At 41.1% G+C, this 25472-nt stretch overlaps 2 protein-coding genes across 3 annotated transcripts; one reads left to right on the top strand and one right to left on the bottom strand.

Moving 5' to 3' along the window:
- Positions 1-42: 42 nt before the first annotated feature.
- Positions 43-7527, bottom strand: ddx18 (DEAD (Asp-Glu-Ala-Asp) box polypeptide 18). The gene is made up of 14 exons (XM_008286051.1): positions 7386-7527; positions 6001-6201; positions 5704-5901; positions 4346-4481; positions 4059-4159; positions 3607-3806; positions 3329-3443; positions 2703-2842; positions 2438-2599; positions 2199-2351; positions 1923-2036; positions 1034-1090; positions 728-905; positions 43-479 (listed from the first exon to the last, which is right to left on the bottom strand). Exons 1-14 carry the CDS (start codon positions 7489-7491, stop codon positions 334-336), a joined length of 2007 nt encoding a protein of 668 aa, XP_008284273.1. The 5' UTR covers positions 7492-7527; the 3' UTR covers positions 43-333.
- Positions 1425-25465, top strand: LOC103360339 (uncharacterized protein C21orf62 homolog). Of its 2 annotated transcripts, none has more exons than XM_008286053.1 (3): positions 1425-1435; positions 9884-10040; positions 18016-25465. In XM_008286053.1, the coding sequence occupies exon 3, from the start codon at positions 18079-18081 to the stop codon at positions 18838-18840; it is 762 nt and encodes a 253-aa protein (XP_008284275.1). In that variant the 5' UTR covers positions 1425-1435; positions 9884-10040; positions 18016-18078; the 3' UTR covers positions 18841-25465. The 2 variants fall into 2 exon arrangements, with proteins under 2 accessions (XP_008284275.1, XP_008284274.1); XM_008286052.1 differs by lacking the exon at positions 1425-1435 and adding an exon at positions 9688-9807.
- Positions 25466-25472: the final 7 nt, after the last annotated feature.

Here is a 25472-nt window from a genome sequence, read left to right as displayed (position 1 = left end):
TACTCATTGTAACTGGCATTAAAAAAGTCCTTACAAGGCTTATTATGAACGTAGTATACTTTAATATCAATAGATTCAATATGTTAGTCAGATGCATTAGAGAAAAGTGAGCTTTTTGTTTAGCAGAGGGAATTCAGAGGCCTTCTTCAACATTAAGATTTGCACATTTACAAAATACTTTTACACAACTTGAGAGGAAGACAACTGTGCATCAACACTGTCAGAGGGAGACAGTGCACAGCCCCATGTTCATGTCCAGGAGGTTCATGTTCAGGAAAAGGGCCACTGTGTAAAACACTGAGGAACAGATGTAGTCTGCTAGAAAAAAAATCCTCAGCGAGAGAACTGCCTTTTATCATTTTTTCCTTTGTTGACGTGCTTAAAGATTTTGGACTTTTGCACATTCTTGGACTTCTGGTATCCAAAGCCGCCTCCACCGCCTCGCTTCTGCAGCTTAGCTCCTTTACTGCTGTGGACATCTAGAGAGAAGAGTTCAGTTAAGGAGAAAAACAGTTTCTTCATCTATTCATGGGAATTTTTCCTGTTTGTTTTTAGGAAGTATAATGTTTCTCTTCTGTTGGCACAAGAAAAGGTACAGAAATATGTGCTTCTTGTGTGATCTGTACATGACATAACCTTCATTATTTATTTGGAACCATACGGTTTTCTGTTTTGATGTGGATACCTGCACAATGACAAAACTGTGAAATTGGAATGCAAAGGATACTGAGGTCAACGTATGGAGGAACTTTGAAGCCAAAGGAGAGCGCCACCATGGGGAGGTTGAGAGTGTTGACACTGTAGATCTGTTTGAGGGAGTGGGAGTCGTACGCCCTCACATAGGACTTGTAGGCCTCTTGAGCTGACTTATGGAGATAGTAGTTCTTTTCAATCAGCTTCTCCAGCTAAGGAATGAGAGGCAGAGTTTTAAAATCAGAATGAAGCCACAAATCTGAGTTTAATTTTTACCAATATTCAGGCAAACCGTGCGTGCTGAGGTGTCACTGAGTGTAGGTTTAAATCAATTCCTCACCTGCGACTGGATGTCAGAGATTTTACTCCAGGAAAATTCAAACTCACTCAGTGGGACCTGGAAAACATAAGATCAGTGTAAATACTGGCAAGTGCTAAAGTTACACTCAAACATAGCATGAAAGTCAACTGGAGAAAAGTCTTTCATGCTGGAGGGACATAAAGACTAATTAGCAGTTACCTGTATATGTGACCCTAAATCTTTTTTCAGACACAGGATATGTAACATTGCTGCTTCAGCATTCTGTCATTTAGACTTCAGTTAGTTTTACAAAAGAGGATAAGAGATGTTTGCCCCACATGCAGGACTGGACAAAAGCTCTAGTGACATAATACAAAAAAGTCTAAATAACCAACAATACAGCTTATTTATGACAACAAAAACACTGAAAACTGTCCATTTGTGATGACATTCTAACTACAGCAACCTGAAATGTGTTGATATTGTTAGTTGGCTTGCCATGTTGTGGTTGTTTTATGTTCTATACGTAGTTATGCGAAGCACCCACTCACACAATAATGCCACAACTGGAAGCATGCTAATGTGAAATTATAAAAACTGAGAAATTATTTTAAAAACTTCACAAAAAAAAATCTGACTTTAATCAATAGCTCACACTATTGCAAACAGTAAATCAAAATATCCCACAGTTGTGATGGAGCTGAGGCCTCAACCTAAGTAGAGCCACTGATTCAGCTGCAGCTCATAAACTGTGTGTGACAGCTCATGTGTCTGATATAAAGACAAGTAAAAAGTAAGATCCTTATCAACCAAGTCTCCTCATCAGACATAATGCTGGCACATTCACCTGCTGTCAGATCAACAGAAAAAAAAAAAATCTGCATCTGAAAATGTCTTAAATAACAGCTAGACAGTCTGATATGGTCACCTTGGCCTGTTTGAGGAACCGCAGGAAGCCAAGTTCTTCCGGTCGAAGGATCAGGAGTGCGTGGCCTCTGCCATTGATGCCTCGAGCTGTTCTGCCCACCCTGTGGATGTACTCCTGTAAATGAAAAGTGATGCTCAAAATGGGGTCTATTTGGTGACCAAATTCCAACTCAGTCTCACATACACACAAAAATCCAACATGATAAGTCAACAACACAAATAGCTATCAAAAAATACATTCAAGTATAGCTCTGTTATTTTCTTATAGCTTTGAGACCTTGGGATCATCTGGAGGGTCATACTGGACGATCCAGTCCACCTCAGGTATGTCCAGTCCTCGAGCTGCCACATCCGTACACAGTAGGATGCCTGAGTCTGCATTGCAGAACTGGAAGAAAGTGGTGGTACGTTTGGTCTGCTTCTGCTTGCCCTGTAAGATGAAATACAGCTTTTACAACAGCTGGCTCTGCAGATCGTACTCTATATGACTTTTGGCAGTGGGGCGGGAGGTCTTACATGAATGGCCATGACAGGCAGGTCAATGTAGTTGAGTAGCTCATAGTGGAATTTGACAGACATGCAGGAGGAGAAGAAGACCATCAGCTTCTTCTTGCGGTTCTTCTTCAGGAAGGTGAAGAGCAGCAGGAAGCGCTTTTCTGATGGGCACACCACATAGCCCTGAAACACAGTAGAGATCACTATCAGTTCAGTGTGCTCAGGAACCCGGAGGACAACCGTCATCTGTACAACACTGAGCCCAGAGGCATGTAGCAGACAGTACCTGCTCCAGGCCATCAACTGTGGCATTGTCTTTGTTGTCATCCACCCCAACATAGAGGGGCTCTTTCTTCAGGGAGATGCGAGCCAAGTCCTCCACCTTTCTGGTCTGAGTGGCGGAAAATAGCATAGTCTGTCTCCTCTCTGGAGAGGAGAAGCGAGAGAACAGAATGGGTGAGGGGGCTGAGGGTTTTCACAACAACATACTGTAAAAAAAGGAAAAAAAAATCTACTTTAAAAGGAACTTTTTCCTATTTTACACAAAAATAAGGTTACTTGTCATAAGAAGAACAGTCCCGATTGTATAACAGTTAATAGCTTCTGTGACTCTTCCGGTAACTCTGATGATTATCTTTGCTTTAGTTTCAAGACAATTTCTCCACAAAAAGCAAAACTGGAGACTAAAAAAAAAAGGAGGCATTTAACAAGATATGGTCAAATAGAAAGGCTACCAGCTGTAATAAAGCCGTGGGATCAAGTATATCAGCAGATTAATTGTTTCTGCTCCCTTTTTATTATTAATTAGTCCCTCTTAATTTCTGTTTTCGTAATTACAGTTATCAAAGTGCAATACTGGAGGAGGACTACAATCACAGAGGAGAGGAGAGCTTGGCAACAACAGATACTTACTTGGCAGCAGTTTGATGATCTGCTTCAGCTCCTCCTCGAAGCCCACTTCTAAGATGCGGTCGGCCTCATCAATAATCAGACACTGCAGGTTCTTGAACATGAACCCAGGGGTATTCTGAAGACACAGAAAGCAAGCCATTCATGCTACGATCTCATCAAAGTATTCAAACTGAGTGACAAAAAAAACCAAAAAAAAAACATCATGGATGAAACAATCATTCTGTGCATGTTTCTTCAAAGCACATGTGCCATGAGCCTGCTCAGGATTCCAAGGATACCTGCAGGTGGTCCAGCAGACGGCCAGGCGTGGCCACCAGGATGTTGACACCGTTGGCCAGTTTTTGGGCTTCAGCTGAGCGGTTGCTGCCTCCCATGATCAAACCGTACGTGTGCACATGGTGCGTCATCAGTTCCTTCATTACACCATACGTCTGCATTGCCAACTCACGTGTGGGAGAAAGGATCACTACACCAGTACCTGGGAGTAGGAAAGCAGAACTCAGCGTAAAAAGAAGATTCAAGATTAAGTTTATTGTCCCTGGTGTGGGAATTTTGTCTTTGGCTATTCACTTATGCTGCAGCCAACACAAGCAGACACAAACAGGGAAAATACAGTTAATAGACAGAATAAATAAATACATCAAGTAAACAAGCAGTTTAGATCATCATCACGTGCAGTGGACAGTCAATGAAACTCTGCAGAGAAACAGTAAATAACAGAGGATCTCACCGTTCCTGGGCATGAATTTGAGTTTGTAGATGAGCTCTATAGATGGGATGAGGAAGGCCAAGGTTTTACCACTTCCTGTTTTAGCAGCAGCCAAAACATCCCTGCAGAGAAGGAATGCAAACCCAGTAATCTTCATTCTAGTTTCATAATAATTACAGAGCTTTTGTCTAAACACAACAAAATCTGTGAAATTAAATGAGTACCTAGATTTACAACTACAAAATCATATGGAATCCCATGGTACATCAGTTCTAAACTTACAACCATTGAAGAAGCATCGAACTTACCTTCCCTCCAGGAGGGGGCGGATACTTTTGTGCTGGATCTCTGTCATGTGTTCAAAGCCCATCTCTTTCACTCCTTTCAGCGTGTGCTCACTGACCATGCTTGCAAGAGATGCAAACGATGTGTCCTCAAACGCACCTGAAACAACAGTTGACGCTTCATGAGAAATAGATTGCTCTCTGCAGGCTAACTTTAGAGAAAGTCCAATTTCCTGAAGAAAGCAACATAATGTGACACTAGTCACATCAAACATGTTCTTGAAGCGATTCCTGATGGAGGAAGCAGTCGTGACTTCGTCCAAAGAAAACCACATCAGTCTCCGTTTGCCTTAGCTGACACCCGTTTCATGATGAAAACCCCTCAAAGGGCAACACACATAAGGCCACAGAGGACTACAGAAACCTGCTTTTAGTCTGCTTTCTGCCAGAGCCATCCATCCATCATCTACACACCACTTAATCCTCACTAGGGTCACGGGGGGGCTGGAGTCTATTCTAGCTGACTTAGGGTGAAGGCAGGGGACCCCCTGGACAGGTAGCCAGTCTATCACAGGGCTACACTTAGAGACAGACAACCAAGCACACTCACATTCACACCTACGGATAATTTAGAATCACCAATTAACCTCAACATGTCTTTGGACTGTGGGAGGAAGCCGGAGAACCCGGAGAGAACCCATGCTGCACAGGGAGAACATGAAGACTCCAAGCAGAAAGATCCCGGGTGTCCTCACCGGGACGCCAACCAGCAACCTTCTAGCTGTGCAGCAACGATGCTAACCACCGTCTCTGGAATTCATTACCATCCCAACTCAGAAACATCGATTCACTCCCCCAATTCAAATCACAAGTTAAACCTCATCTGATTAGGACTGCCTACTCCACCTGAAGCCTATTGTTCAGTTTAATTTAGTGATTTTACGTATTTTTAATGTTGTTTCTTTTAATCGATTTATGTAATGGGGTCAGTGCGCAACGTTCAATTCTGGAGGAGATTTCCTGATTTGGTACACATGTAATTCAAACATTTACAATCTAAAGTCTTTGATATTGTTATACTCACACTAGCTAATTACATACATAACAATAATACCTAATAATCATGAAATTCTTTGCACCATGTGTGCATATAATAACTTTTCTATCAATAGCATGCATTTCTGCTGCTTATCCGGTGCAGTCTGACAAAGCCCAGGTGGAGTTCACAGGGCCGTAACAATGTTAATAACTATTTGCTTAAGTGCTGTATGTATGAGTGATGCATGCCAGCAATCGGGAGTGAAGTTCAAAAAAGATCCTTACAAGTAGTAATACTGCTAAAGGTCCTGATCTACAATATGCAGACAATCCTGTCTCAATACCTGTTAATCCAGACGGCAATTCAGGTTGATCTTCATCCTCATCATCATCATCATCTCCCTCTCTGGCTTCATCATCTTCGGCAGCTTCCTCTGGTTTGTCAGTGGCCTGTTCTGCTGCCACTACCGCCTCCTCATCCTCGTCCTCTTCTTCATCGTTATCACCGTCTGCTTCTTTCACAGTTTTGCTCTTCTTCTCAGCTAAAATGAAAATTAGAGTCATGACACCTACCTATGATAGTTTTAACTGAATAAACTGTACTTTGTAATTTCAAGTGGACAGACTTTTCTGGCCGTTACCTGGGGGTTCACCAATCTCAGTTAGCTTCCTTTTCTTCTTTTTCTTCTTTTTCAAAGGAGCTCCCTCTGTGGGGCTCCCTTCCACTGGTCCCTCAACCTGTTCCGTCTGTTTCTTCTTGGGCTCTCTGTCCATCATAGCAGCAGTGACAGGTTCGTCACAACAATCCTCTTTCAGTCCATTTGAGTTTACTGTCAGATCCACTGCAATAAAACAAACCATTACATCATCAGCCAGATGATTAGGAGCTGGGACACACCAAACAACACAAGTGAGTACAGCCCTTAGAAATATCAGCTATGTGTCAAATTATTTAAAATGGTATTGCAATAATTGCATTTTTTCTAAGTTGAACAGTAAGGTGAACAACCAAATAAGAGATATTTTAGAAAAAGATGATACTGAAAATACAGGCTGCAGAGTCAAATCTCAATGCAGCAAAAGTAAATATACACAAGTGAGAAAACCTATGATCACTGAAACACACATGTGACAGGCCAACTAAAAAACCTGACTGTGGACTTTACAAAGATAGAAAATGATACAGACAGATTGATGACTAACTAAAACAGTTGCAGCCATATTCAGGAGGTGCATAAATAAGCCACAGGGAATACATAGTCATGTCAATGAAGCACAGAAGTGGGAAGACTGATCTGGCCGAGGATGTCTCCTGACTTGAATCCAATAGAACACCTTTGATTTTGTTTACAGCGAAAAGTAGAGCAAAGCAAATTTTGAGGAAAGACCAGATGGAACTACAATGTCTCTGAATAGACATTTCTCCAGAAATTTGTTGGGGACAATCCAGTCGGTCATCAAAACCAAGGGGGTCATTTTAAGTAATGAAAAAGCAAAATACTTGAATCTTAGTAGTAAAAGGCAAACTAGCTTTTGCAGCAATGAGTTTCTACTGTGGGGCCTGCATTTTTAATAAAGAAAATATCAAGGGTTAGCTTTAAATAGACATAAGAACAAATACCCTGCAGTTCATTCGACATTTAAGGAAAAGTGCACATACTTCTGTTTCAGTGCTGTACATAATGACAGTCTCTATTACATTAAACATCTGAATTCTGACGATAAACACAATCTTAAAAGAAAACTCTGGAAACCTGAATGTGTTCAAGTCCTAGCTAGGTAGCTAGCTATCTTGTACATCATCATAACTTGTGCCAAGCTGTGGTGAGACACACAGACAAAACCGCAAAAGTTATACATTGAGATCATTAAGAAGTTGTCCTGGATGCAGACGGCAACCTACGGCCAGAGTTTTTGATTTGATATAATATCATGAGGAGCTAACACTACTAGCCTAGCAGGGAAGTTCCGACACCAATGAAACAAACAGCACCAGAGCAGGTTCCGTTAACAGCAGAGCACATACCGGCCTCCTCGTCTCTGGTCCTTGTCTTCAGCAACTTTCGCTCTTTGTTCTTGTCGTTCCTTTTCTGAATTTTCTTGCGGAGGAGCTTCATCTGTAGGTCCGCCATGGTTACGGCGTATAGCACACGTGTGTATGCGTGAGTTGCTCAGGACCCTTCGGGATAGCAAGCTGCTTTGCCTGAGTGAAAATACAAAGGACCCCGCACCTTGTGCAAGCAAGCAAGATGCCTTGAGGAAAAGATTTTTGGACCACTACAAAAACTGTATAAGAATCTTTATTATTAGAGTGAATACATATAAATAACAGAAACTAGCATAAAATGTATGTGGGGCATGGCGGCTTGGTAGGGTCGCCTCACAGCGAGAAGCTCCCCGGTTCGGGTCCCGGTCTGGTTTAGTTCATTGTTTTTTATTTATTTATTGTTTTATTTTATTTGTTTCTTTTATTTCATTTTTTGTTTACTTTATGTAGTTGTTTATTTAGTTTATATTATTTAATTGCTTATGTTTTTCATTTTTGTTTATTTTATTTACTTGTTTATTTCATTTTTGTTTATTTCATTTTTGTTTATTTTATTTAGTTGTTTGCTTTATTTAATTGTTGTTTTATTTATTTCATTTTTCAATTAGAAGAGCGTTATATATACACGTTGACTAAATAATGGATCGTTAATGACAGTTTTGAAGTAACTTTCCGAACACTCGACATATTTAAGAACACTGAACAGTTTCTGGCTGTACCAACTAATCTTTCCACTCTCTCTCCACCGAGCATCCTGTTCCTGAGAGTATTGGGAGCATTTCAGTGCAGCTGCGCCTCCCTCTGGCTGCTGTTCTTTTCTGCCCTTGCCAACACGGAAACACAGACACAGTCTCACAGCCTCAGAAAAACAAGAGCCAGTTTTTCCATCTGCTGTGCTTGCTCTCTCTTAAGGATCTGGTGGTTCTGTTTTTATTTTAGTTTTAGTTTCAATTGCTACCAACAACAGCTGTTTCTGTACAAATATAATCATTACCTGAGCCCACACTCTTACCTTCATGCCAACAGAACAAACAAAAAACAACATCCTTTTGGAACTGTCATATGTTTAAAAGTTTTTGGTTTCTTTTCTGGCATTGTTTTGACCCCTAAATAATATCAAAAAAGGTATCAGGGAGATGTTGATTCAGTCAAACCCTTGTCTCATAGGCAGACTATCTCTGACACAGCACTGTCTAGAGAGGTCTGGCTGCACCCCATGATCATTCTGTTCTAAAGGGAAAAAAAGTTCCTGCTTGTTTTGCATTTCTTTGAACCAATCACAACCATCTTGCGCATGGCTACGAACAGGGTGCAGTAACAGTCCTCAACCTCAAAATAGTGAAAGGCATATTGTTTTGATTTAACATTTGCTGGCAAAGAGATGAGCACTGTTATTAAAATGGCTAATTCACTGAGAAAAAAAACAGCAGAACTGCTTTAGTGCACAATGCAAACCTTTGACACAACCTGAAATGTTCAGTGTGTACATTGCTGCCTGGAGATTGTTGTCGTTTCCCGTAGTGAAAGTGATTGTAAAAACAGTAACACATAGATCGTGAAAGGGGAGGAGATATCAGGCTTATACCTGCAGTCTGCATCTAGTGAGTCAGACTAGTCAAACCCCAACAGGGAATATACTAGTTGGCCTTGGAAGGTGGCTTGTGTCTGTGGCATCAGGCGGCCAGCCACCAGAGCTTGAAACCAGCATCATCAGCAGAGATTGGCAGCTAAAAATGAAGGCAGGCAGACTAATGCTGCAAAAGGAACTAGCTGGTGGCTAAATGACTCAGGAGCACTGATGCATTGTTGTGCTTCATTTCTGTTTGAAACAATCAGTTCAGCAGACTGTCACTGTTTCTTATGTAAATTAAAGCTGAGTGTCCTTTCTGTTTATTCGCATACACTGATTACTTCTCTGCCCTAACCCATCATACATATTTGTAGAGGAGGCTTCTCCTTTGTCAGCCACTAAACAACAACAGCAAAGTTCTACAACAACGTAAATGTTGGAAACTGTCTTGTCTATGCACAGACTACATTTCTCCAGAGAATGATGTAAGCAGGGCTTCAGTAAAACGTCTTCCCCCTGGACTGAACTGCTGGGAGGCAAAAATGGACTGCAGGGCCTTTTTTACTTCACCTCCTCCATTTCTTTGCACTGTTTTTCAGAAATATTACATGGCCTCAAAATTTTGAGCCAGGAGATGGCAGCATACATACAGTTTCGATGTGGAAGAAAATCATTCTCTTGGAGAACTGAAGGTGGTCCCAAAATAGGAGGGGAGTGAGGCAAGAGGGACTAGGGGAAAAAATTAGAAAAGAGCAGAGAGAATGGACAGTATGTTTGGCTCTGCCATGCTGTTGCACTGGATAAAAAATACTTCTATTCAGTGTTCAGAAAGTAAGACCTCTTACTGTTCTTCTGTACTCTCTTTCTTCTCACATTGCTTCCATTTCTCACCATCTCGCCCTCTCAGTCTCTGTCTGTTTTCAGTGAGAGAGATTAGGTTTTCCAGCAAACCTGCAGACAGATGTGGAAACTGCTGCTTCTCTCACCACATGAGGAATCTGGATAGATCAACGTGGAGCCAGACGGCAGCCGCATGCCACCTTGACCAGCACTAAGTTGTCCACGTAAGTAATCTACATGGCTATGGGCTGACACCCTTTTTTTCAAACTAACGTCTCTTCTATATATACAAAAGTCAAGTGTGCTATTGATATCTCTTACTTACAAACTGGAAATGAAGGCTTTTGCACTTTGACATCCATTCCTTAAGTGGTAGCTCCAAGCTGACTTTAATGTTCAGTGACAGCAAGAGATTTGGTGTGTCAAATTATTCAGGTTATCTGGTTATAAGGAAAAAGCTGCAGACAAACCAACAGACAGCTGAGTCATGATGTAACCTGTCAGCATGAACAGTATTGTTAACCCATTTCCTTGAACCACAGTGCATATACTACTCTAACTATATTTCTTAACATGTTAACTAAATGCCTGTATCTTTTAAAGGGTCGATTCACCCAAATCACTGTGTGTGTACATGTCAAAGAATTTAAGATCCTCAGTGGAAAAATAAACACTGATCAGCCACAACACTAAAACCACAAACAGATGAAGTGAATAACTTCGATCTTTTCATTACAATGTCACTTGTTAAGGGCTTAAATATTTTAGGCAGTAAGTACATTCAATTCATTGCGGCTTGCTGTACGTGGGGCTGCATAGCTACAGACCAGTCAGTGTCCAGGTGGATCCCTGCTTAACGCTGAGAGAGCCAACAATAGACACATGACATCCACTGAGCCACAGACCAATCGAAATAGGTGGTCTGGCTGATTAATCACGTCTTCTTGTAACTCATGTGGTCAGCCGGGTGTGTCATTTACCTGGCAAGAAGATGATAGTCAGATGTACTATGGGAAAAAGGGAAGCCACATGATGCAGGATGTTCTGGACAATGTTGTGCTGGGAAATTTTGGGTCCCACATTCATGTCAGTGTTAAGCTGACACATAGTACTGACCAAAACACTGTTACTGACAGCATACACAGATCATATTAGGCAGCTGGTTTTAGTGTTCTGGCTGGTTGATGTGTACACAAAATAGCTTAAAAAGTTTTCAGCTCCAAAGCCATATTTAGCAAGATCTGTGGCAGTCAGATTTTTTTTATGTACAAATAGATAACTTCTGTGTGACAAAACTATATTATTACAACGCAGAATCAAAATTTAGTTGCATTTTGAATTTGAGTGAAGCAAAACTTCTTCTGCAGGTGTTGATTTAATCTCTAACGCTACTCTCTGTGGGAGAATACGCTTGAGTGGATGTTATGTGCTACGTGTGTCCCATCATGCCTTAGCTAAGTCGTTTTGTATGGTGAGTTATTCTTGCCACTTTTCTCCCTACAAAATGCAAACAAGCATAAACGTGTGCATTTAAACAGGTGGATGAAAGCACGCCTTTTGTGTATTTCTACATAATTGCATCAGTAGATGTTTTATAAGTGGTCAACATGGACAGCATAAAGGCATGTCAGAACTCATTGGTCAAATGAGCACATGATGTAGCCCCCTTCGTCACAAGAATAATATGAACCATTTAAGGATAAATAGTATTGTTAGAAGGTCTATGTTTCATAACACTTGGGATAGAAGAGGGAAAAAAAGAATGAATATTTAGGTATTTAGAGTGAAATCACTTCACTTTTGCCTGTGCAGCTGTGTGTGGTAGTGCACCTGCTGAGAGAGCAGAAGTAAGGCCAGATGCATTGAAAAGAGATGAAACACAGGAGGAAGACATGAACTGTAGCAGAGCAGCTGAGAGGGGGATTAGGGTGGGTGCCTGCAGTGGAGCATGATGTCAGAAGAATGCATTGAACCTCTCCTTTAAAAAGCTTAAAGCGTGTTTAGCACTGGCCTCTTTGCATTCTTTCCCACACACAAACCAACATTTTTACCCTATTTAACTCACTTTTTCTCTCAGCTTCTGCCTGTAGTGTGACACACTTGCACGCAGACGACTTCGGCTTCCATAAACACAAAAGATCAGAGCCAGAAAGGTTTTGACAATGTGACGCAAAACAACATTATTAACCATTTTTATTTAACCGACATATACATGACATATTTCTGTGATATTACAGCACAAAAATGTTTCATTTAAAAAAATGACATAAATGCATACAAAATTAGTAACGTCGTTATTTAAGTACCGTGGAATGTGTTTTTATTGGTCGATTTTCAGCTTTGTTTAGCCCTCCCTCCCAGCATCCGGTCCTGCAGCTGCAGCCTGTTGCAGTGATTACAGAGAAGAAGACGGAGGAAAGGAAAGCAAAAGACAGTGAGAAAGAGGAGGGAAAAAGGAGTGGTAAGGAGAGCAAGGACAGACGAATGAAAACAGAAGGAAAACGACTGATCTAATGTGTGGGACAGCCAGACGCTGGGAACAGCTGGAAAGACTATGACTAATATTAGCAGTGAGGTAAGATGTTGGAGGATGGAGAGGGCAGGTTGTGTGTACAGAGGGCAGTTGCTACTGTAAACCAACTACACTCAAGTCACATTTATTTATAGCAGCATAGACGTGATGCCAGAAATCCGACTTTATTGGCAAATTGTGGTTCAACTTATGTCACAGTGAATCACAGACCCAAGCACAGACAGGAACCACAGCAGACCAGATTTAAGTAAGAAGAAGTTTAAGAATTATCACAGACAGAATGTGCAGGGAATGAAGTAGGGGAACGATGACTGGGAAAGGGATCAGGCTTAGTGGAGGGCTGAATGAATACCCAGCTGAGAGTAGGGCTGAGGCATAGGTGTCAAACTCAGATCCACGGGCCAAATCTGGCCTGCAGTGTAATTATATTTGGCCCGCAAGATAATATCAAGTCTCTTAGAGCTGGCCTGCCGGTATATAGCGCATGCACCACTAATACTACACATCCCAGAATGCTCTGCTGGTGTGTTGGCCCATCAATGAAGACCCACAAGTGTCCCTGATGCGTAAAACCAGCCACTGAGCTGATGTGCATTTATCATCCAACATAGAGTCAGAGGTCCCACTCAGACTCACTTGGTGATCAGAGAGTAGGTGCAGCAGGAACATACTGAGCTGGTGAGCCAGCCTATTACAGCAGCTAACGCAGTAGTAGGGCTGTGAGATTAATGAATTTTTAATTACAATCATGATTTTAGCTGGACTGCAAGGTGGATTGGTGGTTAGCACCATTGCCTCGCAGCAAGAAGATCGCTGGTTCGTGTCCCCTTGAGGACACCTGGGATCTTTCTGCGTGGAGTCTCTGTGTTCTCTCCGGGTTCTCTGGTTTCCTCCCACACAGCCTAAAAAGCGTGTTGAGGTTAATTGGTAATTCTTAATTGTCTGTAGGTGTGAATGTGAGTTTGCTTGGTTGTCTATCTCTCTGCATAACCCTGTGATAGACTGGTTACCTGTCCAGCTGAACCACCCTGAGTCAGCTGGGATAGACTCCAGCCCCCCACAATCCTACAGCGGATAAAGCAGTGTCCAGTTGATGGATGGAGAGCTACTGGGCAATAGTCATTTAAGCAGGCTACAGAGGCATTTTTTGGTACAGAAAAAATAGTGGCTCTCTTCAGGCATGTGGGGTCTACAGACTGACCAAGAGAATGTTGAATAGTGTTGTGAACACTGTAGCAAGTTGGTCGGTGCAGACTTTAGCACTGTTCCTGGAATAACATCTGAACCGGCTGCCTTCCTGACCTCAGGGTCTTCCTGACGTCGTGCTCTGAAACGGTGAGTGCATACTCTGCTCCAGCTGTGAATGACCTATTAGATAAGTTGGTTAGCATGCTAATGCTAGCACTATGTTTTAGCTTAAAGCATTCATGTCATTAGCCAGAGTAGTGCCTCCCCATGACTGGGTCTCTCTTCCCGTAGTCTGGGATCCCCTTCAGTCATGTTGTTGAAAGTGTAAATCCACTTTGTCCCTGTACCTCCACTTAGAACCCTTCACTGCTCATCTCAGCCTGTACAATGTCACCTTGAAGGCCCATGTTGTAAGCAGTGTAGCAAGTGTTCAGAGCGGCACAAATACATTTTTTGATCCATGGCCTGTGATTCGGAAAAATATGATCCATCACCATAGGAGCAACATCATCGACCAGGATCGCTATGAAGCTTGTAATTGTTTCCGTAAACTCGTTCACATGGCCAGAGCTAGATTGGAAGATGTCCCATTCGATGTCACTCAGAGCTTCCTGCAGCGCCATACCTGCTGCATCACAGCACCTTCCTCCAGTGCCATTCTTTGTTCATACCTTGGCATAAGGAGAATGGCAGCTTTCATCACTTTCCTAAGGTTCGCTTTATTAGAATCCCCAGCCACTGATGAGGGCTGTGTCTGGGTTTATGTTTTGGTGCCGACACAGCACGTCTTGTAACTCCGATATTGCAGTATTGGTGTCGGCTTGTGGTGGGATGTAAACTGCTGTAACAATGACTGAGGTGAATTCCCAGGGTAGATGGAATGGACGGCACAAGATGGTTAGATGTTCCAAATCTAATGAGCAAGAATGGGAGAGTGTTCTGGTGTTTTGGCGGTTACCCCAGCTGTTGTTGATCATGAAACAGATTCCACAACCTTTTCAGACTCCTCTGTCCAATCCTCACAGAACACAGAGAAAGATTCAGATGGCTGCATGGCCTGGGCCGGCACCAGAGGACTGAGCCATGTCTCAGTCAGACAGATGATGTTGCAGTTCCTCACATCCTGCTGGTGTCTGATCTGACTCCTGAGATCATCCAACCTTTTTTCTAGGGACTGGACATTAGCAAGAAGGAGGCTGTTGTTGCTTTTTCTCAGCGTGACACGGGATCTCAGCTGGCCATTTGTGATCTTCATAAGAAATGCTAGAAAATTTGTTTGTAACAAGCCTACCAATGCCTAGAAGTGTGCTACAGTCATATGGTTTTCTTCCTGAAGAAAAATGGCAGTACAAAAGTGAAAATTATAACAAAAAAGAAGACATAAACACAGCCTTCGCAAAACAGTCATAAAAGCATCTGGACAGGGCTGCACCAGCTTGGAAATTCAGTATCCAGTTCTACATCAATTGCCAAAGCTGTAGGTTTTTCATCCTTCACAGTGGTTATTCTAAATTGTGTTATTCTACATACAGTGTTCATGTTCCTTTTTTTTTATCCCAGGGAATGAATGATTGAAAACACCTGTTTGTCACAAAAAACAAATCAGGCATTTTGTCTTTTTCATAAATTTATTATAGGTCTTCTGGAAATATGTGAAAATCTGCTGAGTCAAAAATATACATAAAACAATTTGAATGATCTGTTCTTGGTGCTAGTAATCAAATTTTGTTAATGGCATGGCGTCTTAACTTCTTGTGAGTGATTACAATTGATTACAGCTGCTGGCTTCTCTGAGCCAATTTTAATAAGGGCCATTTCATCCACTCAGCCACAAATGGTGCCGTGAGAAAGTCTAATGAGCTTTTCATAGATCTGAGAAACAATCATTGACTTGAACATGTCAGAAAGTCCCTTGGAGCCTTTTCAAAGCAGCTACAGATCCCAAGATCATCTGTGCAAACAATTGTTTGTAAGTATAAAGTGCATGGCACATTTAAGTTGTGTTGCTGCCACAATCAGGAAAAGTATCACCTGCTGATGCAAGAAACAATTGGTCAGGATGGTCAGAGTGAATTAAAAAACACAGTCAAGCATGTTTTATCACTATAAGCTGAGAAGCTGATGTGTAAGAATGACTGAAGTTTGCGGTTGATCATATGGACAAAGAAAAGGCCTTCTGGAGGAAAGTTCTGTGGCTAGATGAAAGTAAAATGGAGGTATGTGGTCACAATGACTAGAAATATGTTAGGAGAGAAGGTAAGGCCTTTAACCCCAAGAAGACCAAACCTATACCATCAAGCATGGTGGTGGTAGGATCATGCTCTGGGGCTTTTTTGGTGCCAGTGGAGCTAGAGCTTTACTCAAAGTAAATGGAATAATGACGAAGAAGGATTACCTCCACATTCTTCAGGAAAATCTAAAATCATCAGCCAGGCCTGTGTGTTGGACACAGCTGGGTGTTCCAACAACACAATGACCCTAAATGCACATCAAAAATGGTAAAGAAATGGCTAAATCAGGCTAGAATAAAATTTTTAGATTGCCTGGCCTTAAAGTCCTGACTTAGTCCCCATCAAGAACCAGTGGACTCCGCTTGAGAAACAAGTCTGTATCAACAAGCCAACAAATTTAGTTGAACTGGACCAATTTTGTCTACCCCATAGATGTTGTCATAGTTCCAAGTCACCTTATGACCTATAATACATGCCTGCTTGTTTTTTGTGCAAAGGCACATGTGCTTCAATCATTCCTCCCTGGTTATAGGAATCAATGAAAACTCAAGACTGTCATGAGATGCATGGTCTTCACTAGTGTATGTTAACTCATGTTTACAACTATAAATGCAAACTGAGTCACTGAGTAAATTCTACATTACACGTCCATCACAAAACAAGGTTGGGTATACGTGGCTATGCATTTTAAATGCAATTTTTTATAAGCATTTTGGACAGTTTTTGGTCACTGAAAATGAACCTTTTTAAAAAGGGCAATTTTAAGCAATTGCAGACTTGGCCAAAAGAGTGCTGTTGCTAACATTGCTACCAGGACCTTTTGCACACAAGCTAACACACGTCATAACTTTTTTTGGCTTTCAAGTCAGCTTGCTGGTTTGGCTTGCTCTTGGCAATGCTTTCCTTGTGTTTTTGTGCTTTTATGTGAATCAAGTTTGTTTGTTTGTTTGTTTGTTTGTTTGTTTGTTTGTTTGTTTGTTTGGGAACAGAGTGGGGAAATTGCTGTTTAAAAATTACCCATTGGCCTTAGTGACCAGTGTCCTGCTGGAAACTTGAGGCACAGCCATATTTGTAACAGGTAAACAATGGCTTCAGGTTGATGTAGTTGAACTAGCCTTTGATGAATTGATCAAACCCATCTGACCTTTATTTAAAGGGGTTAACATGATCACTGCCATTAAACTGCTTTAGTTTGATTGCTGACCGAGAAATACGGCAGAATCTTCTTTATTGTGTATGTCGAAATTTTTCAAATGTTTCTAAATCCTGAAATTTTATGATTGCTTGCACATATACATGAAATGATGTTTGGATTCTGCTTTTTTAAAATGAATTCAATCCCTAAATCTGTCACTTCAAAACTTAGCATTAGTTCACACGTCAGGAAGAGACGCAAAGATCATCTACAAAAACAATAACATCAAGCAATGAAAAGAGATCAGACAGTTTTGCTGATACTACTTACATTTAATGTAGAAAAACTAACACTTGGTGAATTTAAAATGGCAATTTAAACACTGACTGCAAATACCTAAAATATAGTCGTACTTAAATGCATTACATAGCTCTTTTTTCCCAGACATGTTTTCAGATGATGAAGCAGACTTGGTTTAACATTAATATTGGAAAGTTCTCTCTTTCAAAGACAAAGAAAAAGTGGGAAAAGAGTCACTGTGGAAGTCAAGACTGCAATTCATATCACTTTTCTATTGTTCCTGACTGGGGAAATAAAGAGGCCAGTGTTTCACTATTCCTGAACATTTATTGTGGCTGGCCACTGCCTTTCTCACCACAGCACCGCGTGGCACAGGAACTTTTATAAGCAGCCATACAGCATTCACAGTAGCCTGGGGCCTGGAAAGGACCTCTCCCTTGTAAAATTTGAGAGCAAGAAATAAGTGGCTTAATTATGCGAGGGAGAGAGAAAGCGAGAGCCAGGGCTGGATTTGACATAAAGAGCTGGATACAGCTGACTGTTGGTCTGAAGTTGGCCTCCACATGTTGTGAAAACATAGATGCAAAGCAGCTACCAAAAAACACTGAATGAATATGAGAGTTCCTTTGTGTGTCACATGCTGAAATGAGTCATAAGGGGTGAGTTAGTCTCTGATGCTGCTGTTCTGTGGTCTTTCCTGAGACTTTGTCTCAAAATGTAGATTCTCTGTTTGCACAGCTGTCTGTCTATGTACCAGTAACACTTATATTCACATGCTCACTTTATTTCTCCTGTCATTTTTTTTGTTGCAGGTTTGTCAATCACTCTACATTCAGCTCACTCCACTTGGTGAAGATGTAGTCTGTTTAATCTCTATGGAGATGTCTCCAAACACTTTTTCCTCTACCTTGCTGCCATGGTCACTGTGCTTGCTGTCCCTACTGACTCCCTCAAGCCACACAGCAAGCTCTGTCCCAGCATATAAAGCGTCTTTGCCAATCAATACCACCTTGTTGTTCGACAGTGGCACTCCAGGCTACAACCTACGTAACTGTAGCTGCTCTACACCCATCCGAGACTGTGATGAGGCTCTGGCCAACTCGCTGTGCAGATGCCACACAGTTCTGCGCTCCTCCCTGTCCCCTGCTCAACTCACAGAACATGGACAACTCACTGTCTGGGTAAAGGAACTCTGGGTCCTGGAAGAGCTGCTGAACAGTAGCATGGTTGGCCATTTATGGTTATCTTTTTGTGGAATAAAACCACTTAACAGTCAGTTTTTGGCTCTGCTGGGTCTACAGACACTCAGGATACACAGTGCAGCACCAGAAGCTTCCTATCCCAACCAGGAAATTATAGTCACTCCCCCAGCAGGGGCTGCAGCAGATCTAGAGGCCCACTCCTTTGACTTCTCCTCCTCCTTTCACATGACCTTTCTAGATGTAGCAGTGCTCAATGGGCTTTCTGCTCTGAAGGCTTATAGTGTGGCAGGACCACTTGCCCCTGCCTTCTCCCAGCACTTCCCCCATTTGGCCTTGCCCTACTCTCTGTTGTGCTCTACTGCTTCTGACCCTGTAGACCCCAGTGAGCAAACTGCAGAGCCTCTTCAGGACTTGCTCATTACATTTGTGTACTAACAGCTACTCATTTTAAGACTAGGTCAAGACCTAGGTCTGTTATTCAGTACAAGTAACAAAAATGTGCAGGAATTATATTTTTGTTTTCCTTTGCAAAGGAAAAGTTGCACATCTTTGTCTGTGGAATATATTGCATTTCTTATGACTGGATGCTCTGCTGTCATTCTGGCCTAAATATGGAATTGGCCAGTGGGTCAGAAGAGGCTGACATATTTCTCTACCTGATGCATTATCTTCCAGGAAGCTATTGATTTTTGTGTTTTACATGTGTGCTACCTTCTTGCTGCTGTGTTTCTATCCCTGAGAGGAATAGTTCTAAAAAAAAAAAAAAAAAAAAGCATCTGCACTTATAATGTAGGCTGACACAAGGTTTTGGAATGTTTGCACCAGGTACAGATTCTTAATATTTTGGGTATCATTCCATGACATATGCAATGCTGATTTGTTTACCAGGGAGCTTTAACAACTCTGATCCTCAGATGCAGTTAGAGTCACGCTTTGCTTGTTAACTTTCTGGAACTGCTGCATATACAGGCTTTGACACCATGGTCCCAAGGTGTATTTACAGACATAAAACATTATCCCATATTATTGTGACAGTTGACAGTGACAGATGAGGGCTATACATGCACATTCATATCCTGATGACAAATGTTTGTTGCACTTGAGGCACCCAATAATTTAATGTAATGAGAAAAAATTATAGAGAGTAAAAGTCAGAACTGATGGCTTCTTAAAATGATTACATTTCCAATCCAGTACCTAGTCCATTATAGATCAGGTAGAAGCCATTAATTACCAGTTGTGGTTTGCTAGCTTGTCAAAAAAAAAGTCCCTTTATCTGATTGTAAAGAATGCACTTCCAAATATTCATTATCAACTGCGTATTGAGCTCCTAATTAGCTACCATATAAAGAATTTGTAAATCATTTAGTGCAATTAATGAGGCCTTTCGGGAACCCTGTATACCCTGTATAATGGGTGCCTTATAAGAAAATTACCAGCCAAACATATTTTAATAACCTGGCATCCCAAAACATTTCATTGGTAATGATTTCCAAAAACAAAACATTAGCAAATGATTTATTCATCAGAAATAAAATCACAATTACAAGTGCTTTATAAAGGGTGCTTTATTAGAAAGTGATACCCATATATTTTTGAGACATAAATGACTTTTTGGAAAAGTAGCTTACATACAGTAAAAGTGAACAGTAAATAGGATGAGATGTTATCATGACTCACTATTGGCACACTCCAACTGTTGCTTCAGTTTCTCAAAGTGCTTACATGGAGTACTCCTCAAATCAATAAGTGACCGTTACTCTTTATGGATAATGGCCTGAAAATATTTGTCCCCTGTGAATTGTCTCCTCAACTTACATTTGATCCAGATGATAAGTAGTAAGAAGAAGGTGCTTTTGGCATCCCTGATGAAGGACCTAAATCCTGCACAGTGATTATGAACCTTTTCTGACAAAGGTCTGAGGAGTGATTAACACTTCGAATGATTTACAGTGAGCAAGACTTTGTGGTCCATTCACAGTCAGAATCTTTATGAATACTTTCTGGAGAACAACATCTTAACAACATCCAAGCATACTTGTGACTGAAAATTGTCCGATGTGATGAGATATCAGTTAACATGTGATAACTGTAAACATATAGCCACAGCTGTGCAGACTGCGCGCTGATCTGCCCGCTGCTAGAGTAATGTCTAAAACAAACCACATGCTTGTTTTCAGTGACAGATGAGATGTTCTGATCCCAGCTGCCAAGTGGGTGTTGGCTCTTTATCCTCTGCTCTCATCCAGGTGTTGTCACATACAACAGAACAGCAGGATAGCACTGACGGTAGGCAGTAGACTTTGAGCTCTTTGATTGCGTTTGTTTCTTAAGTTCTTGAGTTAAGCATGCAGATGTGTGACAACTTAAAGGCAGAGGCTGGAATAAATGACTAAAGAGCATAAGGAAAGCAGGTGTTTACATACAGAACATGAGGACTCACTGCATGGTGTGAATATAATGAAAATGTTGAGGGAATGTTTTTGGTAGGATGGAGTTCATCTCTCCAGTGGAACTTCAGAGGTTTTGATCATCTATGAGAATCCTGCTCCCAGCTAAAGATGAGGACAGAATTTGTTAACACAGCCAAGTCCACCAGAAACATCCCAGTTGGATTTGGTGTCTCACGAAGTAACAGGGAGTCAGCACTTCCCTCCAAGAATTAGACACTTTAAGACCTGTGGCTGGTACAAACTAAGAGGAACCTGTCAAAGTGAGAACTAGGAAGATATCAATGTTTTTGACCAAGTGCCAGTGGACAAATGGAGAACGGTCACATCGGATATTCATGCCTGATGCCAAATGGCTGATTATTGAAGAGAGACAGGAGTTACGATGATCTACCCATTTGTAGAAGCGCTTTTCCTTTTATGGGTCATGGGTTTTAATAGACTGGTTACCTGTCCAGGTGTTCCCTGCCTTCGCCCTAAGTCAGCTGGGATAGACTCCAGCCCCCCCGCGACCATAGTGAGGATTAAGCGGTGTGTAGATAATGGATGAATGGATGGTCATGGGTTTTTAACACTTCAAAGTCATCAGAGACAGTTACATTTGCAAATAAAGAATAAGCACTTAAAGCCGTTCTGGAGGTTTGTGGTGGACACTTTTGTCAGCACCTGTTTGTCAGTTTTTGATTAAATTTGTCACTTATTTTTGCATCAAGCAAGGATGGCTATGAAACAGCTCACCAGATCAGAACACACCTGAATAATTTGAGGCCCAATAGTGCCAGTGTTGGTAATCTGGTAAACTAGTGCAAAGGTTGAAGGTTTCTAGTTGACTTTATTCCTGCGATGAAGGCAGCTGCTTGTTCTGCAGTTAATTACTTAATGAAAACAACCCAGCTCTGTTTTTTCTGAAACAGAACAAAGATAGTGGCAATAATTTTTTGCAAGGTTGGATTTCCTAACCCTAAGCCAAAAGGATTGACCTCCCCAAAGCAATTAGCTTGTGATAATTTAATTGGATGCAAATGTGATAATGGCATGCATATAGGAAGAACAACTGAAAACTAAGACAATATTAGCCCTCGTGTGGCTTTTGACGTTTTATCAAATCTGGAGTACCTGACTGGCCCGACGCCTAAACTTTTTCCCGTTTTAACCTTTTTTGATCGTTGATATTATGCTGTCATTAGACATTTCATTTTATAAACTTGTGTTAAGTCAAATTATCATAAGTAAACTTACATACACAAAAGGGTAGCAGTTTTTCTAGGACACATTTAAGTCAGTCAAACAAGACCATATTTAATGAAAAGGCAACTTTTTTAAATTTTGCATTCTAGATTACATAATATGGTCTATCAGTGACATTTTGTGGATGTATTACACCTGCTCCATGTTAAAATAGTGTTCAGGACAGTGCATCATAAAAAACAAGATGTACTGTGGCAGCTGACTGCAGTGAATGCTGGCTGGAACGCTTCCAGAGAATCTAGAGTCGGGTCAGAGACTGCACCGGAGCTGGATAACATGTCTGGGAGGAAGCACTGAGTGCTTTGTCTTTTAAAAAAGTGAATTATAGTAAATGCTGACTGTTGTTAAGATACAGGGACAAAAACTGAAAAAAAATGTTGAAGATTGTGTAAGAAAATAAAAATGTAGAAGACGAGGATTGTGTCAGTATGCTGTGGTATGAGCCAACTGAGAGGCTCAGTAGGCTCACTGTTATGAAGGCTGCATTCTGCTGCTGCGTTTTTCCAGCTGGTCTTATTGAGTGCAGATGGCCTAATAAAACAAGTTGTTTTGAAACAGGTTAAAGTGGACGCCCAGTGAACAAGAGTCCCAGGGTTAGGATCCTCTCTCACCAGCCAACAAATCTCACTGTGTTTGGATCAAAATAATGACTTAGACTCTACTGAGCTGGATGAGTTGTGCAGTGAGTAACCCACTTAAAGCCATGTTAGTGGGGCTCTGTAAGGGAAGAGCGGGAAGTCAAGAGGTTTGCCCAGAATCCGGTTGGAGGTGATTTAGTTAGTGTACAGCCGTTTGTCAGAAATTCAGGATAGAAACACGTTGTTTGTTTTGATTTTTTTGAACTACTTTAACCAAATTAGTGTAGAGTAGTTTTGTTCCTCTCTGATTTCATGCTCTCTGTCTCTTTCTCGTTCCTGCTCATGTCCTGTGAGAGGGTTTGTGAAAGTTGCCCTCACAAACACAAACAGGGGAGAACACTTCTGTTTAGAATATTCAAGGGCTGTTCTGGGCTTTTAGTGATCTTTGTAAAAGGGAAACCCGGCAGTTTACTGCACCTATGTTGAGATACATGAATATCACACAGTTAATGTTACACTGTAATACCATTTATTTGAACTTTTTGCTGACTTAATCTATGTGCTGTCGGGTTCTGGGCAGGTCGTGTACTGTGGGTTTATCAGTGGGTTTTCATTAAAAACAGATGCCCGCTGTAGCAAGCAGTAGGATTAAACCAAAAGAGTCCAATTGCCAGTCAATGGTATGCCATCACAAATAATCCCTTTCACTTACACATTGTGATTTGATCCATCATTAATACTGTAGAAGAACATTGACATCATCTAGTAATAGTTAAATGGTTTGCATACAAAAAGATGGGGATGAAATGAAGTTTAGCCAGCATGGCAGTATATGGCACTGTGCCAAATATAAACAAGGGCTCAAAACAGAAGAGGTTAAAAAGTATGCAATTTTTTCATTAGTTAGTCGTCATTAGTTTTGTTATTTTGAATGAGTTTGCTTACATGAACATGAATATCACCTACATGTGTCTGGCTCTGTGTATCCATGCTGCTGCAGCTAAAGCCTTATTCGGGTAGGACTAATATTACCTGGGGACCTCATGTGATTTAAAAATTACACCTCCACACTTGTTTACTCAAATTTACTGACAATATCCACAGATAGAAGATTAACAGGCTGCCAGATGATAACTGTTGAGTCCACTGAAAGTAAGCAAAATGTTCCTTACTGCATGCTGCCATGCATGTCATCCATTTTCAGAGATTTTGCCCTTCTGATTTATTTATGCTTTTTGTGACTTGGTCTTCATGCTGTGTAGAAACATGAGCCTGAATTTACACCTAAAATACTCCAAACTTTAATTTAGAATTGTCAGCACAGCCTCCATAATTCTTGGGAAAGTGACAGGACAAAAGTAGAGAGAGAAAACAAAAAACTTGGCAAAAAGAAGAAAAATGTACCCAATATCACAGAGATCCTGATTAACACAGGACAAATGTGTAAGGTTACTTACAGTGGCAATTTTACTTGAAAAATTATTTGCACTGGCTTAAAATAACAGACAACTTCTGCAAAATATCCATACAGTCAATGGGTGTACTGAAGGTGTTAGTTTGACTCATGTCACAACATGGAAAGGGCTGATAACCAGCAACCAACCTACAACCACCCAGCAGGGAGCAATGGAGATACTTTGGCTTCTTATCTGAAGCGCTGTCCTGTTAGTCAACTTTACATAAAGTTTATGGTTTAAACATGATATTCATAAGTTTATCCTAAGCTTTTTCACTTACCATCACCACAGTATAAAGACTTTATTGTGTTTTAAGATCCTTCTTTAGTCTGTTGAATATTTAATTTGCTTTTCCCTGCCCTGTGACTGGCAGGCAGGGCTTTATCCTGGCACTGATACGGATATGGAAACAGAACGGTGAGTCTAGCATCAGGCCTGTCAACAGTCGTACTCCTTTTCCAAAACAGCTGTGGGCCCTTCCTTCTTGAATGGAAACAAATTTTCATTGTGCAACAGCCTAAAGTGTAATTCTGTGGTTCTCCCATTGGTTTAGCACATATGAATGATCAATTATTTTTTTCTCTACATGCAAGCATGTTGGTATTGAAAGCAATCCTGATGCCTTCAGTACACCATTGAAGCCAACATTCACACCCAGAGTTCAGCACACAGACATATTGGGAGTTCTTCCACGATAAACAGCAATGGAAGCTGCTATTTCCAAGCCTTTTGTGCAGCCAGGATTCTGCCTTCCCATCTGGTCAACTGCACAATTACACACCTCCACAAGCAACCTTTTAATGGCTGTCAGACAGGACGTTTAGAACAGGCTGTGAAATTGTGTGCTCCTACATCACACAGCATTAAAACATCTGGAACATTCCACCACAAAATGGTTGAAAGTGAGATCATGGGTTTTTTGGGTTTACCATCACTCTTTCATTCTTTAACCTTAAGTAAATACATCAGGAAATGTAATTATTCAACTGTATAACACCGATTTGATCACATGTGACCCATATGTGGCCTAAGATGACTTGTACGCATTTTTGTAACCTTCTCACATTTTCAGTGTCACGCGGATGAATCATGCACTGTTTAGGGAGCAGATTGTGTATTTAGAAATGCCTTTGTAGGTTTGATTTGTATATAATTTGTTATTCGTTAAATTGTTGTTATGAGAAAACACTGTGGTCTGTTTGTAGGTCTCATCCTGTGATTGCCACAGTATATTGAGTGCCACACTGTCTAAATTTCAGCCACGTTTTTTTTTTTTATCACTTCTCATTTCTTGTTTCACTTGAAGGAATAATACAGTTTATTACAAGTTAGGC

Source organism: Stegastes partitus, unplaced genomic scaffold, assembly GCF_000690725.1.
Source record: "Stegastes partitus isolate 25-593 unplaced genomic scaffold, Stegastes_partitus-1.0.2 Scaffold429, whole genome shotgun sequence".
Taxonomy (NCBI): Eukaryota; Metazoa; Chordata; class Actinopteri; family Pomacentridae; genus Stegastes; species Stegastes partitus.
Note: the sequence above shows the minus strand (reverse complement) of the source record. Positions and strands in the feature narration are given on the sequence as shown.